Raw genomic sequence first — 17,440 nt, 5'->3', positions numbered from 1 at the left:
AGACCATTTCCAGTAGTTACGCCTATAAATGTATAGCTGTAACTGAATTAGAACGCTGACTGCTATTACCTTTGTTTTAAATTTTAAGAGTAAAATCACGTATCTTATATTGATCTTATCGTAACGAGAAGATCATCAGCATCTTTCAGTACTAATAAATTCTACCATGAAAATAACGCAAAGTCAGCGCTTAGGTATCAGAGCGATTTTCAAATTGCATTTATGCGGTATCGCTACCTCGTCTAAAGTAATGTTAAGCTTATTTAAGAGGATGATGGTGAAACGTTTGTTAAATAATATTAGAATTGATAAAAAGCATATTGATGTGATCTGGTTGAATTAAGCTGGTAGTTAAGTCCTAGATATAAATGACGAACATGTGTACAAATTGCCTAATTGCTATTGACTTACGAGTATTATTAACATAGCGCTAAGTTTATTTATTGTAAAACATCATTATTATTAAAATGACGTAACATATTTAATATTTTTTATTATAAATATCCCTGCGATAGGTACTGTATACACTTGACAGAAGCGATATTTACATTTGAAATGGAAATTTGAGTTAATTGGCAAGATTTTTAATATATCTTTAGTACTAGGTCCAAACAAAAATTGTCACTAAAACAAATATTTCAACTCTCGATGATTGACAAAACCCTATTAAAAATAGACAAAACAAATTTAATAATAAATAAATAAACAAAAACAAACTAGACTTGCATATTTCATGCGATTTGCTAATAGCTTTTCAAGAGGGCTATTCGCGCGAGTTAAAGAATAATTAAGGTATAAATTTAAAGCAATCAAGATATTGACTGTTGCTTCTCAATATATATTCTGTAATGTTTTGTATGTACCGAAAAATATTAATGATTTTATGAGAAAATGTGATACTCATAGCATTGGTACAAGGAACAAACACAAACCTGTAACTGCATAGGCAGTCGAGTAACAGGAGTTACACCGGACTCTATAGTCCGTAACTCTTTTTTGGGGCAATGTGTATGGTTCTACAACAGGATCCAAGAAAACGTTCAAAATGCCTCTGTTGCCCCAAATTTTAAAAAATAAATGTTATGGAACGCTTGTGTGCGAAAAGTCATTCATTATACCAGCGAGTTTATGATTGATATGGGAATGAAACGAACGCCTCCTGGCTATGTCTTTTCTTATTGAATAAATGAAAATAATAAAATTGACAAAAAAGGCCCGCTGAGTTTCTTTCGCCGCTTCTTCTCAAGTCAGGGTATTTTCTTTTCCGAAACGGTGGTAGTGTTTAATATGACAATCAATAAGTAAGTGTAATGCTTCTTTATTGAATAGAAGAATTTGAGTTTTGAGTTTATATAGGCATATCATGTCAATTTAATGTCCAAGTTGTTAATTACTGACTCCTCCTGTGGTTGGAAAAGGCTATACAAATATTGTCCTACTAAATTAAACTTATCGAGGCTGACTAAGAGAATGATACAATATTTCAAGCGTAGTAATTGTTATAATCATTAAATTCGTATTTATTTTATTAAATTATTAAAAGTTATCTCTATTCTGTGACATATTTTTTTTTGGACACGCTTAAAATGTTTGCTTGTGTCCGAGATCCTGTCAATTAGGCTACAGTCACGAGATATGATATCACCCCCTTTAACTCTATTAAAATTTGACGATCCTCATTTTTATTATAACAGGTAATTAAAAGATTTATTTTCGATTTAATATAAAATATAAATTAATGTAACAAAAGCATGACAAACATTCATCTCCGCCTTTATAAGTAACAATTTTCTCGAAAAACTCGTATAATATGTATTTGAAAAGTATTACGAAAGCGCTCCAATACTAAATGTAATTATAGCCGGTACCGAGCCGGTTACTGATTGGATGTGGGCCACACGTGCTTACGATTTACAAGATATTATTATCGCCGGTTAACTTGTTTCAATTACAAACTCTTAGATAATATTTGTATTTAAAACAGGCTTCTATCCTTACTCCTTTGATGATGTACATGTATACCATGTTTTCCATCACCACTAAGCAAAAGATGAATTGTAAACAAATTAAGCATCTACATATTCAGCTATGCTTTCCCGGGCTTCGAATCCGCAATCTCTTTAAAGTCACGAAGCCAATCACTGCTCAAATCGAGATCTAACAACAATAGACTTTATCATTTATAATTTTAAAAAATTGCTTGACTCCGTTAAAATCTCACATTACGATTACTTACAATTAACGATTTTTTTTGTGAGTTTCTTTTCACTGATATTAAGTATCAGACACATAAAACACTCGTTACAAATGTAATCTTAGTCGTCGCATTTGTGAATGAAAACTTGATGTAACATTTTAAAGAAGATCATAAGTACACATGCTAGAGATTGGCGATACGACCTACTGCCATATTTTCTATTGTGATACGGTTCGAAAATAAAAACATGCAAATAAATTCTGGATATATTCCATTACAATACAAAATGCATCAAGTGGACAGACAACTCGTCTGTGGATATTTGTTTATTTAAACGAACAAGTCTAAAAAGTCAACGAGTCCTTGAAAAGTCCCTTTATTTAAAAAATAAATAATGATTTTATCTGTTTGTTAATTAACTGGTTTTCTCAATTTTCTTCCATTAGTTCATTTAAAACAGAATGTAGTACGTACATACATAGAGCAGGTTATATTACACATTGGGCCATTAGTCCATATAAGCCCCAAAGTAAATACGCCCTTTAAAGTACTGTTTGACGGAAATTTCTTATTCGTATGAATTTTTTACGAAACGAATCTAAAACACGACTCATTTCAATATACGTAGTTAGCTTACTTGAGTCGATATTTACGAAATATTAGTTTAAATTGACTTTAAAATCATTAAATAATATAATTAGTTCTACTGTTACATTTAAAATTGAGTTCCATTATATTTTGAATTACTTATAACGAGTATTAAGTTAAATTAAGTAAAGATTTAATTAGCAAATGGCATTAATGTCCTCATTAAATAATTACAAAATGAACATCTTAAGCTTATGGTGCTGTTGTACCTCATTTCGGATATTAAAATACAATTAAGGTAATTACTTCTTAATCTCTTGTTTCATTGTGCACTCACAAATAATCAACAAGGAGATAAGACTGCTATTCATAAATAAACACGTACTAATCGTTGTTTATAAAAAGAGGTTAAAATAATCATTAATCGTCATATATACGGTGCAGCGCGATGGATACACTTTACGCGAGAAGCGAAGACACCTTCGCAAAGTGCATAATATCTACCGTACCCCTCGACCGGCCAGTGATAGCTTTATCGAAAGTGACGAAAATGGTGCTAACTTCGAACATACCAGTGTGTCTCCGTCCACACGTGCTCATCCGAGCTCTGCGGATCCTGCGAGTTATTGAGGCTGAAAATAATCTTCTAGATCTCTGCTTCGCGCGGTACATCCCTCACCCTACGTGTGGAGAGCTCAACATGAGTCTCGGAGAACTGTGGGAGCTGCCGAGGGAACACGAGTGGTTGTGCGGCGAGTGTGGGCGGCCGCTCTATGATATACAGACAGACAGTGATTGAAACTCATTCATAACGTTATCTAGATGCTATGAACGACAGTGAGCGTTTGCTTGCAAATAAACGAGTATAACGCTCTCGCGAAAGTAATCGACGGAGTAGCTGCGGTCCATTTGTAATTTTATACAATTATGAAATATTATTTTTTGCGTAGTGGGTGCTTTTTTAAAAACTTTATAATGATATAATATAAGATTTTGGTTTACTAAGGCTGAAATGAAATGTTTCATAACAAGAGAAACGTTTGAAGGGCAATTTTTCGTCAAGCGAATTTATGAAAGAATAGCTTTTAGGAAACATCGAGAAAGAATCTTTACAAATATTGTTTTTTTTCAGTGTGCAAATGTATATGAACTTCAAGCAGAAGAATGCACTTAAGGTAAAAGGAATGAGAGTAGCGACCACTCGCGTTAAAGTCCTGTTCGGTTCAAATACACAAAATGTATCGCTATATAATATATCGATAAAATATGGTAACAAAATAGACTACGTTACATAACTACATTTGGTCTAGCTTAGAGCGACAGTCAACGACCTTATAATTAGCAGCAAGCTGCAATAAAGTTATTCTGTATGAACAAATTCGAAACTCAGCACAGAACATGATCGTGTTTTATATAAAGTGAGACATTGACCAATAATAATTATAATTATAACACCGTAAGTCGGGTTTCAACATCCAATGAGTGAGGTACGAAGTGAGTTTACACAGAATAGCACCGCAGGTATCTTATAAGTGATCAAATAATATGTATCGGTTATAATGTTATAAAGTACTGACAGAATAAATATACCTTGAACATAAATCAATGCACTCTATATGGAATAAGGTTTATTTCATATCACTGTTTAAGCCACTAGCTGTGCCCTGCGGTTGCGCTACTTTTGGGTTACGCAAGTCTGTTTCATGCATAATAATTATGAGTTCATTACAAACAGCCTTTGAAGAATTAAATATCATCCAGAAAATATTTGGCAAAAAAACGGTCACCGAATAATTAGTTTACTCAATTTCGATAGACGAAGGAGATTATCAATTTGTTTATTTTAAATGTAAATATTTACTATCCCTAATTTGTTTGTTTGTTTTTACTGTTTCGTCCCTAACAAATTTTGAAGAAAAAAAAATGATGTTTGTTTTATTAGTTATGATTCTAGATTACTATACAAAAACTTTTCGTAATGTAAATGTGTACCTAAATCTTTTTCAATAAACTAATTTAAACATTCAAACAGAGCAATTATAATTTATTATTAGTATAAAATGTGGTCAATACCCTCGACCAAAACTTTAGTAGGTAATGTACCTATAATGACTTATAAAACGAGCTCAATGAATTCGTGAACTGAACGATTAAAGTCAATACCAATATTATATAAGTCTTTTAAAAAATTACTGCTTTTATTTTCATATTACCTAATAATCCTGTTTTCTACATCGCATTTTCATGTGGGGTTTTTCTAATGAAGGTCAGGATAACAATTTATATTGAAAATTAATCAAAATAAGATTAGTAATTATATAAGACCTTCTTTAATCATATGTCACTTATGTATATAATATAGTCAAGTTTATTATATACAACAAATGTTACCGGAGCTTAAATGTCGACCATGATCATTAATGGAAATTTAATAAAATATAGAGATAGGCCGAATGTGTAAATTTGACCGAACATTCGATGAAAACAAAAATCTGAGCTGAAGTTTAGCCGACACTCCGTGAAGTGTGAGACTAATATCGAAATCTCAAAACAAATTACTTGTCCAAACGAAATAACAGATGAGCTGTTAAAGTCTGTACGAAAAAAAGAAAATTAAATAAAAATAAAAAAGAAGAATATGATTTAATTTTTATCACTTTTTAAATTATGGTTTACTTGTTCCTACTAAGAAATGACCACGAGTAAATAAAGGGGCCTAGTTTTATGTTACAGTTATGATAGACGATATGATATCCATTGACTTCGAATGTTCGGCGTTCGAACCGAATTTTGACCAAATGTCGAAGTTCGGTTCAAGCTGCCGAATTTCTGTAAAACCGAATGTAAAACGAATTTCGGCCCATCATTAATAAAAACATATTATTATACATCAATATGAATTAATACTATTAATAAATAATTAATATTGATATTAATTAATTAGTATTAATTCATTTGTATCACAATGAAGTCAATGACGACCAAACAAAAAGAAAATGAGTTGCCAAACAGAAGAAAAAGTTTATTTTCGTTTATCGTTGCCGATTTATAGGTGTATGGACAATAAAATTAATACATTATTATATCACCTAGTTTGACAAGAAATCTATACTAAGGAGTTAAGTAACCGTTAAATGTCTCTTCGTGTGGCAGTTAGTCTTGCAACTATATACCCGCCCCGTACAAATAATTGTACATATACTTAGTTTTCACATATATAGTATTTTAATCAAATATATTAATATCAAATCTGTAAAACGATTGTTTCCTAATTTACAACAAACAAGACACAAAAGACAATAACAAAAATGGCCTCACGAAAGAGCAATGCTTACAATATCACTGCACTCATCCTGAGTGAACCTGTGCGAGTCTAAAGTCCAAGTGAGCCAAGTCAAGCCAAGAGCCAGTCTTTAAAAACTATAAATAATTACTCACTTCGATTTATAATACAAGTTACACAATACAAGATTCGCGCCAAACGCAACATCACCTTTAGGTGGAGTCGGTGATAATTAAACTATTTGCCAATGCAATATTAAAAGCAAAAGGAAACGAAAATTTCTCACATCCTGGTGATTCATAGAATAATTTTAGGTACCGTATCGACTTGCCCTCTATACCTAGGCTAGATAGTTAGCAGCTAGAGGGGCGGATAGGGCTCGTATAAAAGCACTAGGGCCCCGTCACGAACTGAGTCAGTCTGGATACCCCGATAGGCACTACTTGAAAATATGAAGGCTATAGTAAGTATTATTTTATATTTATTTTAAATAGATAATTTTATTTATTTATCGAATTTATTTTTGGAGACAGCGAAATTAAATTCAAGGGCACCTTAATACAGTAAATACGGTTGAAAAAAGATATCAAGCTTTTGATTGGTAATATAGGCTTATTACTTACTTTAAGTTAAAAAAAAATAATAAAAATTTCCTAGAGTCATAATATAGTTAATGCTATATTTAAATAATGTATCGGTAAAAGAACATGATATAACGCAATTTAAATGTGCACCTTATAGTAATTTAGAAATTATAATTATAATAAATAAATAATAATAGTATTTAGTTTTTTCGAATTCACAATGTTGTTCAATATAAATAATTTACTTTAGAAACTTGCATCTTTTATAAACTCAAATGAATTTAAAATGCGATTGCCTAAATATAACAAACACCTGCCTTCGTTCGTTTATCTTTATTATGATAATTGTAAGAATTTATAACGTGTGTTATAAATTATTTTAAGCAAGCTCCCGTGCCTCGCAAAGCACGCAGCCTTAAAAAATATATGTATATTGTCGTTATTTCTTATTGAAGCGTAATTTAAACACTTATTCATTTATAATAAAGCAATAGTGTGATGTTACCCTACCATCTTATTATAATTTTGATGCTCGTACTTCAGTAATATTGACATATTTCGACTAGACATCTTCGGGTCATACGTTTTATTATTTTACTGTATGTGTCAATGTGACTGACGAGCGTTCAAATGAACAAATATCATATTACAATAAATATTGATTAGTCAAATGTGTAAGTAATTGTTTTACTGAGTAAGTATTAATTTTCAGCTGTGTGTACTTCTGGTGGCCGCCGTCTCCGTTTACGGCGCTGAAGAGAAAAAGAATGAGAAACGAGGTCTTCTGGGACTCGGCTATGGAGGCGGCCTTTATGGAGGACACGGATTGGGCCTGTACGGTGGCCACGGTCTGAGCATCGCCTCAGCCCCCATCGTCAGCCATAGTGTCGCCATTCCCGCCCCCGTGATCAGCCATAGCATCGCATCTGCACCTATCCTGGACCATGGCCTCATCGGTGGTCACGGTCTCATCGGTGGTCATGGCCTCATCGGTGGTCATGGACTCATCGGTGGCTACGGAGGACATGGCTTGGTCGGAGCGCCTCTGCTAGGCCTCGGTCATGGCTGGCATTGAAACTTTCTGCAATATTTGCAATTATAATCTTATTCTGTAGATTATATTTCATAAAGGCAAAAAACTGTCATTGTAATTGAGCCCACCACCACGCGCGGCTCCCTCTGTGCCAAATTAGCTCCTTCAGGTTTACATGTACAATTAAGTTGAATAAATTCTATAAACCCACAACTACACAGTTTTATTTCATACAATATCTTTAACACAAGCTGTGCGACTTTGTAACTTGGCTCGGCTTCGGCGTTACATATTTTATAACATTTGTATTGCACAAAATAAAATTATTTTTCAAATAAAGTCTTGATTGTTTGCAAACAATATTTGCAGCAGAATATTGATTGGACGAACCTACTCGGACAGGCTTAAACAGCCCCGCGCTCAAGTGAATTTAAAAACCGATCATTGGCTTATTAATCTCCTGCAAATAATTTTATCGTCATCAGATAAGAAATATCTTACTATTTGAAGTGGCTAAAGTTTAGCTGTCGCAAGAGGAAATGGCCGTTTGATCTGAACTAAGGAACTTGCAACACGTTGATTACTTGCATTGCAGCGCACATAGACTCCCTTAGAAATTATTGTTAAGCACATAAAATAATAGTGTTTTAAAACATTTTTCACAATGAATAAAGTTCTACACAGTAGTTTAAGAGTTAAAAAGCCTTTGTCTAACTATGCGACAATACTGTTAGGCCTTATTTATTTGTTTAAAATTAAATTAAATTACACTAAAGTTGGACTCAGACTATTGCAATCTTTGTCAACTCACGACGAAATAGAAAGGTGCAAGATGAAAATAAAAAACAAAACGATTATATAATAAAAACGAATTCAAATTATATAGAAATAAATACATACAACCATATTCTATATTTATACAAACATACATTTGTAGGTGAGTACAAGTAAAGCCACATTTACAGATAAAATTGTAAAAACTATTTGTTTCGATCGGTTGGAAAATAGCAAATATCATATCGTCCTAATTATACTGGTTTGTAGATTTTCTAACTAGAACTCGCGTTATTAAAACGTTATGTAACGTATGAACAGACAGATAGCTTGACTGGTTAAATGTTCCGATCTATGTGATTGTAGATAAACTTTACATAGTATTAACTGGTTTAAGAACAAGTTTTTTTTAAGTTAAACTTATTCTAGATATTATGTTTCGCACTAAGCCGTGTACGAATACGGGAAATTACACTTTATGTAACATATACTTTATGAAACTGTAAATATTTTACAAGTTATAATTATGGTATTTACTTTGACACTATTATTGCTAAATCCCAGGTGTTTTAAAAATAAATAAGATTTATTAATTTTGATCTTGCCAAATATCTAATGACCGCCGCCTCTTGGACACAGAGATAGACATAAAAGGTTTAATTTATCAAGCCATTAAATTTTACATGTTCATAAATCATAATGACTTGACCAATCAACTTGCGATATTGGCGGATGTAAATCTGTTAAATATCGGGCAATCACAGTAAAATACGAATAATCTGTATTTTAAACTATGGAATTGAAAGGTTCGTATGATTTACATGCTAACCTCAACAGCTACGAATCCGATTTGAAGAATTATTTAAGCGTTAAAGCTGTATGCAATATATACAAAAGATACATGTGTATAACTAAATTTTGACGCAGGTGGCAGTGGGAGATTGCTTGGCTATAAATAAATATATCGCGAAAGTTTAAATTGTACAAACAACCAGATACTTACCTTTTAAAGCAAAACATTTATATTTTTACGAACACGTCGAAAATACTTTAAGCTCATACCAATTGAGTAATGCTTGCCCAATTTTAAAACCGCAATCTTCGGTTATCAAAATCAAAATGTCCTTTATTCGTGTAGGCTGATAAAAGATTTTTAATCGTCTAATATTTCAGTGTCGAAGCTACCACCGGTTCAGAGAGTAGATTTTACCGAGAAGAACCAGCAACAAACTCAGGTGTTACTCTTTTCCAACATTTGAATTGGTATAGATTATGATACATTCTAACCATAGGACTGATCTCGGTTCCTCGTCTACAACTAATTTACAAAAAATATAATTAGTTATATTTCATCGCTTGTATAAATCATCGTACGCGACCACGCGACCGGCGCGGCGCCTGCTCGCCGATTTAATGTTGATCAACTCCGTAATGCAAACGCACTAAACGAGCCGACATATTGTTGCCAGCACCTGTCGGTTCGATATTCAGTAAGCTGCACCTATAATTAATATTTTTATATTCGTCGTAATAAATCTACATGTTATTGCAATTAAATACTCTAATTAATAAAACATGCTTTTATTCAGTACAAATAAACACAACAACAACAAGAAGGGAAATGTTAATAAAAGAAACGCTTCAATCCACGAGCGCAGGAGAGGAATTGACGGATATCTATTGTAAAGTTCATTCCACGAGTAAAGTATTCTTCTAGTATAAAAATGGTCGATGCACGCGCCAAGAGTCAAGCTAGGCGAATTCGGCACGTGAGACAATCGTAAGAAAAGATCTGGCAAAAGAAAATCTCGCAAATTAAACAATGAGCGCACAGGAATATTTTACTCGTTTCGTGGAATGGACTTTATTAGTGGTGACAGTTCAATATCTACAATAGGACGGAGATTTAAGATCGATAATTCAATTGGTACATATCTAAGATTGATGTGAATTTCGGATTTTAGATATAACAATAACTTTTCAGACCCAAAGTACATATAAAATAAATTAATTTGATTGAATATTATGTATGTAGTAGAAAGATCGAGAAAACTTCTGTAAATAATAAACACTTTAACGAGAGAATGTCTTGTGATGAAAAACATTTTTTATTGATTAACCACGTTTACAAAACAGCCCGTCTGGGTAGGTACCACCCACTCATCAGATATTCTACCGCCAAACAGCAGTACTCAGTATTGTTGTGTTCCGGTTTGAAGGGTGACTGAGCCAGTGTAACTACAGGCACAAGAGACGTAACATCTTAGTTCCCATGGTTGGTGTCGCATTGGCGAAGGAATGGCTTATATTTCTAACAGCGCTATTGTCTATGGGCGGTGGTGACCACTTACCAGCAGGTGGCCCAACCTGTACCATAAAAAAAAAACGATACAAAAGTATAAAATACAATTATTGTAAATATCGTGTAAGCAAACATTACAACGTGTCTCTGTCTGTCTGTCCTGCAGAAAGTGTAATCGTTTGTTAATCAATTATGAGTTACAGGTCGTAAAAAATAAGCATAATCGATATATTCATTCAAATTTTCCAAGATATTCAAATTGATATATTTATGTTCTCATAATTTTATCTGTTCATTGACCCTTTATAATATATATGTATATGTTATGTAGTCAGTTAACCGGATCAACGAATATTATGTATATGTAAAATAACATACAAATTTTATAACGAATATTAAAAACACTACGAAGTTACCTATTCGCAAAATTTAAAATGAAAAAAGGACGCTTATAAATATAATTTAGCATTTTAAGTATAGTAAACTAAACTATTTGAGTTTCGATCAATTCATTATTTAGAGCGGGAAGCCCAACCTAAGAAAACACTTTGAATCAACTAGTATATCTTTAACACTATGTTTTAATTATATATAAATATGTATAACATTCCATAATGTCTACGTAAGTGTTAATTTTATTAATTATATCATTATAAAACCTGCCGGACGCAGTTACACGGAGATAGAGTATTCTTGAATATATATTTTTTTTATTTAAAAATATGTGTAATCAGATTATTTTAATATATATTCACCAGAAACCTGCCCACTGCTGGATAACTGCTTCCTGTTATTGAGATTATTCGGAGCGTATACGGAAGAACCGCATGACAGTGCTTTAAGAGCTAGATCCAAGGAATAGGATTACACCAAAAATATTGTAATATACATATATAATATAAGCTTTTGTGTTATTGACAAAAAAAATTTTAACTTTTGCCTCCGTAACAGAGGTCTTGTTTTAAACAATTCCCTATGCTTTTTTCTCAAATATATTATTACCTAAGCTAATTGCTTTTGTTTAATTAATTTTAGATTATAAATAATCATCAACTACGATATTTCATATCCGCCGCGCATCTTAGATACCTACACTACGAAACGCTTAACGCGGCGAATTTCTTTATTAATGATAGTCATACGTTTTACATACCCATAATTACCTACAATTCACACGTAATTATTCATAAAGTTTGTTTGAGCGCACAAATAAAATCAATCATCAAGCGGTCCATCGTTTAGTATACCGTCCGCGTCTCGCTGAAAGCTCCAAGTGTTTTGGACATAACAAATTAAACACCAGTTATGCTAATCAATTCCAAATCGATGCGAAATATTTGAAGATAATAAATATTTGTAAATAGTTTTTTTTTTTAATTCAAATTATAATTTAAATAAGCAAAAGAAATATTGATTTCGTCTTAACTTTTTTGACGTATTAACGCGTAAATGCGTGTCTTTATCTATATCTATAATTAAACTATGTAGTTATATTAATAGAAGTCAATCATTATTAATTCATTTTAAACTTGAATCTGTCAAAATTACAATTAAAAAAGTGACACTAAGATTGTATATAATTTATTTTAATAGAGGACATTAATTTCGGCTTATTGCATTAAAATAAACTCAACAATAAGCGTTTGTCTTTATTAAAACACAATAAAGACATATCTGACGCAGATGTTGCAACGGCAATACGACATTTCGCAGCAGGTTTACCAACTTTTGCAACAAAAGCGCAGTTGTTCCAAATTTCATTCATATTTATCGAATCTCAAATCGGAGACAGGACGTCTGCACCGTGTGTGTATGGGGCATTAGAGGCAGGCAACAATATACTGGCAATTATTACTGCATTAATATGTATATCTATCTATATAAATACTAGGTAATATATTCTTTTTTACGATATTATTTAGTTTTGTTATTAGATAAATTATAATTTCGTTGCATTGTGTTATACTCCAAATAAGTTTTCTTGCTCTCATTTGTTGCAAATAATTGTGTCTACGACGAACGAGACTAAGAAAATTACTTTGATCATTATACCGATGTAAAAACATAAAATATATGTTATAATTATTTATGAAATAATACTCGTAATGCGAGTTAACAGTTTTTACTAATAATTTATATATTTCACTTTCAGAATAAGCGTAAAGCACAATCTATGAGATCGGAATAATAATCGCCCAAAGATAGACAATGTTCACGACGCAAGGTTCGTTTGCCGTTGAACTGTTGCGTAAATACTTAACATATCCTTTAATACGAATTATCAGGTTTGACTCTACAGGTCATTGACCCTTCGTTATACAATTCAAAGCCATATGATTCAGTATTATTTAACTTATGTTACTTAAACTAATATTTAAAAAAATGGACATACAAAAGTATTAAATTTAAAAATATTTCAACATTTATTATTGGATGTATTAAATATTTTACAATCTCGTGTGTGTGAAGTGTCTCAGGGCCTAATCATAGAGAGTGTTTAGTGTTAGTGCTTGGGAGCATACTTAATGTTACAGTACACACAATTGGTCACCATAATATGTCCTGTGCAGTTGGCTCATCTTCTATTAGTGGCTGCCACGCCAGGTCTCAAGTTATGATATCTGTGGCAAAATCAATTACGATTGTTAGTGGTTTACTCGCTATCAAACAGACTCCGTTTGATTACTAACAGTATTTTAGATGATAGTAATAATAATTGAAGCACGAGACACAGGCCGGTTTGACGCTCTAACTAATATTATTTATTTTCATACGTCATTCTTCCGACGTGCAGCGATGGAGTTATGGGTTGACGCGATTCTATGCTTAGAATCAGAATGTAGAGTCTCTCCGGAGTGTGACATTTATAGCCCAGAATATACAAAAGACCAGGTCCGCGGCAGCAGCATATAAACCTAGTTGCATTTTCTCACAATCCTACTCAGTTGTGTTTTGAAGGAAGTCTTACAAAACATAAAATCGTCATAAGCAAAGGTCACATAACGCTAAGTGTACGTTAGCCGTCGTAATATTTTCTTATTATTTTGAGTTTTTTTTAATAAAGAGCGTCCATCTCATTAGCAAATTATTTGATGAGTTGTAAATGAAGCATGTCGAGAATTACATTAACGAATTGAACGCGAGTTCCGTATTATATTATATTAAATACACTTCGCCACAAGACATGTTTCATTTCAAATAAATGTATTATTCATTAAATACCTAAAATAAAAATAGTAATATCTCCTATACAAATCATGATCAGGTCGAATGGTGGCAGGAATTGGCAGCATTTCTTAGTTGAATCGCAATTCCGATTATAAGGATTTAAAATTAAAATAATCATAGCTATATCTTCTGGACATAATATTTCATATATTATCCTATTAAGTCTATACATGCTAAATCAACAATATATTCCATACAACAACATTTTCAAAAAAAAATCCATTTGGCATTTGAAAAGAAGATCCAACACCATAAAATTTTAATTTTTTTCTCACTCAACCGGTTTTAAAGCTGAACCCTAAAATAATCCATTACTCTTAAATATATGAGACTTCTTAGGAATCCTGTTCGATGGGCCGGACGAGATTTGACAAGAGTTTTATAATTAGATCCTGTCCTATCTTATATAAAAGCCGATCGCCATAATTCTTCAATAGTTGTGAAAGTCTGCGGGCGCGATACTTTGTGTGGAATTGTGTTTGTTATAGCAACATGAAGGTTTTGGTGAGTTGCGTCTTTAAATTTACAGGCGTTTTCGTTGATTATTTATTTTTCGCTTATATAACTTGTTACCTTATATGGTGTAGCGAAATAGTAAAGTCTGCAATGTTATTTTAGTACGAAAAGCTAAAATTTACATGTGAACTTTTTTACAAACCAATTAAAAATAAAATTTAAAATAAATATTGTTATCGCTATCAAAGCACAAATTCTAATTTTAAGCCAAATGCTCATTATATTATATGTCCTGTAGATTATCCTCGCTATTGTGGCTGTGGTGAGCAGTGGACAGGTTAAGCGTGGGAAGCGCAGCTTCGGCCACCAATACTCACCTTTGACGCAGACCTCTTTGGAGTCCAAGACTCAGCACTCAGCCTCTTATCAGTCCAACACGTTGCAGTCTACCTCCTTACAGTCACAAACAGTACAGCCAAATTACCACGCGACCTACCAGCCTGCTGCTGCCGTCGCGCAGCCCACATACAACGTTCGCCCTACCGTGAGTAAAAATTTTCAGTCAAAAGTATAATTGAATGAAGTGTTAATTTTTGTATTTGAGTGCAATATTTTTATTTTCAAGCAAGACTTTTTAGTTTTTTCAAAAAGGATTATATAAGTACATTTGCTTTTTGCATTCTACTAGAAAATGGTCTATAAATATTGTTTTAAGTACAAAAGACATCAACGCGTGCTGTTTTAGTGCTTCTTATTAGAATTACATTAAAGAATTTAAATATTTTTCAGTACTCCTACACTCCACAAGTCGAGACACACAACGTGCAGACTCCGGTCACTTACACGTACCCCGTCCGACAACAGGCTGTATACAGAGCTCCTGTCCAGACATACAGGGAGACCTACACGCCTGTGCAAAGCTACGCGCCGGCTCAGATTTACCAACAGGCTCAGACCTACGCCCCCGCTCAGACTCACGCATCCTACGCCCCCGCTCAGAGTTACACATCCTACGCCCCCGCTCAGAGTTACACATCCTATGCCCCCGCTCAGAGTTATACATCTTATGCACCCGCCCAGAGTTACGCATCAGCCCAGACCTACACGCCCATCCAAACTTACTCGCCAGCTCAGACCTACACACCCACCCGAACTTATCAAACTTATACACCAGTCCAGACCATCCAAAGTGTGCCAGTCCAGGCATACAATACGGTGCCAGTATCTTGGCAATCAAAGAACGTCGGTAACAACTACAACGCTGACCCATGGTGCTAAACATCTCTAATATGTAGCGTATTTTATCAATCCCACCAATTGATTGCATGAAACCTCAACGAACAATTTATAATAGAAACATATCCATAGAAGTACGAAGTATCAGAATCTCACGAAGCTTTAAATCACAAAATGTAGTACAAAAATAAAGAGGTATTCGTTATTAAATGTGTATGTATTTAAAATCTCTGTTCCCGTTTATTTTTGTGTAATAGCTCTTATGTACCTTTGGAAAATAAAAGGATTTCCTATTTAAATAGCCAAAGTCCATTGAGGGTTGAATTAATAAAAGATCTATTTAACAGATGAAATTGTTAACGACTTTATATTATATTTCGAGCCTCGTTCAGTTCCGCGGTCAATTGCAAGGCAAAGCCAAATTGGCATAAAAAAACTCGGTGTGCTCTTCTACAGAATTTTTCAAGGGTAATGTTCCGAGGAATTGTTCAGGACATCTCGTCAAAATTCCAAATATCACACGCACCACCTAGATGTCCGAAAATCCACAACAGCGCGATTGTTAAGACATTTTCTGCCTCGCACAACCACTCTGTGGAACCAGCTTTCGCCGGCGGTTATTCCGAACCGATACGACTTGGGAACCTTCAAGAAAAGAGCGTACTTATTTCTTAAAGGCCGGCAACGCACCTGCAAGCCCCCCGGTATTGCAGATGTTCATGGGCGGCGGTAATCACTTTCCATCAGATGAGCCTCCTGTTTAAGTGATATAATCGATAAGTACAACCTGAAGCCGGTTGTGTCCACGCATCGGGTCCACACATCGGACGTCCTTCACTGAACGGCTCTAGTGCAACTGATCTAAAGATATTATAATAAATTATTTAAATCTACAGCTTCATATTATAAAATATATTTTATAGTTTCCGCCGCTCTATATTTGTTTAGTAAAGTCAAGGCCGCCTCCGTGTGTCACGGAAGAAAACATCACTTAATTGATTTTTATAATTTTCCGCTCGAAAAATTATGCTTCAAGTTTTTTTAATAGTAAATAGCTATAGCTAGTAGTATAATTTAAGCATTCGTAGTAAATCTAAAAATTTTCAAATATCATTAGAGACAAAATCTCAGACAGCACAAATATGTATAGATATATGTTTTGAATTAAATTTTATCTTCAACGAAACATGACGTAACCAATTTTATACCTAGGCACAATTGAGATTTTTTATATATATTTATTTTTCTGTAACTTATGACGTCACGCATACAAATTTACCATATATTTTCGATATATTTAACATATTAAATGTATTACAGATTTTATATTCGCTAGCGAATATTTCTTGAAACGTATGATTTATTTGTTATTATTTTATTTCTTTATTTGGTTTGTTTATAACATTATTATTGAACGATAAATAAATAAAATTAAAATGCACCGAATATATGAAATATTAATTAGTCGCATACAAGGCGAGAGTATCGATGACCGTTAATAATAATTAATTATTGCAGAACGCCGCGCCGACCCAGAAATAGCATCGATCATATTGTACTACCACAACGTGTACGACTCGTAGTGGGACTTTTCCGCTGCTATGTCGGCATCGAATCCCCCGTTGCCCCGGTACATCCTCACTGGTGACTTCGACTACCCAAACAATTTTTTTGCTTCACGATTATAAATTTATAACACTTCAAAGTATCTAAACTTTCGAAGCAAGCGAATTTTTGATGATTTTTCAAAACAAATATT

The 17,440-nt window shown here is 33.3% G+C and overlaps 2 protein-coding genes across 3 annotated transcripts; both read left to right on the top strand.

Annotated features, from left to right (window-relative positions):
* Positions 1-6,487: 6,487 nt before the first annotated feature.
* On the top strand, positions 6,488-7,877 carry LOC125068886 (glycine-rich protein-like). Its single transcript, XM_047678246.1, has 2 exons — positions 6,488-6,531; positions 7,365-7,877. Exons 1-2 carry the CDS (start codon positions 6,520-6,522, stop codon positions 7,725-7,727), a joined length of 375 nt encoding a protein of 124 aa, XP_047534202.1. The 5' UTR covers positions 6,488-6,519; the 3' UTR covers positions 7,728-7,877.
* A 6,548-nt stretch (positions 7,878-14,425) lies between these two features.
* On the top strand, positions 14,426-15,825 carry LOC125068885 (adhesive plaque matrix protein-like). Of its 2 annotated transcripts, XM_047678245.1 has the most exons (4): positions 14,426-14,493; positions 14,744-14,989; positions 15,235-15,473; positions 15,528-15,825. In XM_047678245.1, the coding sequence occupies exons 1-4, from the start codon at positions 14,482-14,484 to the stop codon at positions 15,721-15,723; spliced, it is 693 nt and encodes a 230-aa protein (XP_047534201.1). In that variant the 5' UTR covers positions 14,426-14,481; the 3' UTR covers positions 15,724-15,825. The 2 variants fall into 2 exon arrangements, with proteins under 2 accessions (XP_047534201.1, XP_047534200.1); XM_047678244.1 differs by having other exon boundaries at positions 15,235-15,825.
* The last annotated feature ends 1,615 nt before the right edge of the window (positions 15,826-17,440 follow it).

This window comes from Vanessa atalanta, chromosome 14 (genome assembly GCF_905147765.1).
Source record: "Vanessa atalanta chromosome 14, ilVanAtal1.2, whole genome shotgun sequence".
In the NCBI taxonomy this organism is placed as follows: Eukaryota; Metazoa; Arthropoda; class Insecta; order Lepidoptera; family Nymphalidae; genus Vanessa; species Vanessa atalanta.
This window is presented reverse-complemented; position numbering and strand designations above follow the sequence as displayed.

Bases quoted from the DNA above. Each gene is read 5' to 3' on its own strand.
- LOC125068885 (XM_047678244.1), top strand. The intron at 14,990-15,234 runs GTGAGTAAAAAT...AATATTTTTCAG, and splicing joins CATACAACGTTCGCCCTACC to TACTCCTACACTCCACAAGT.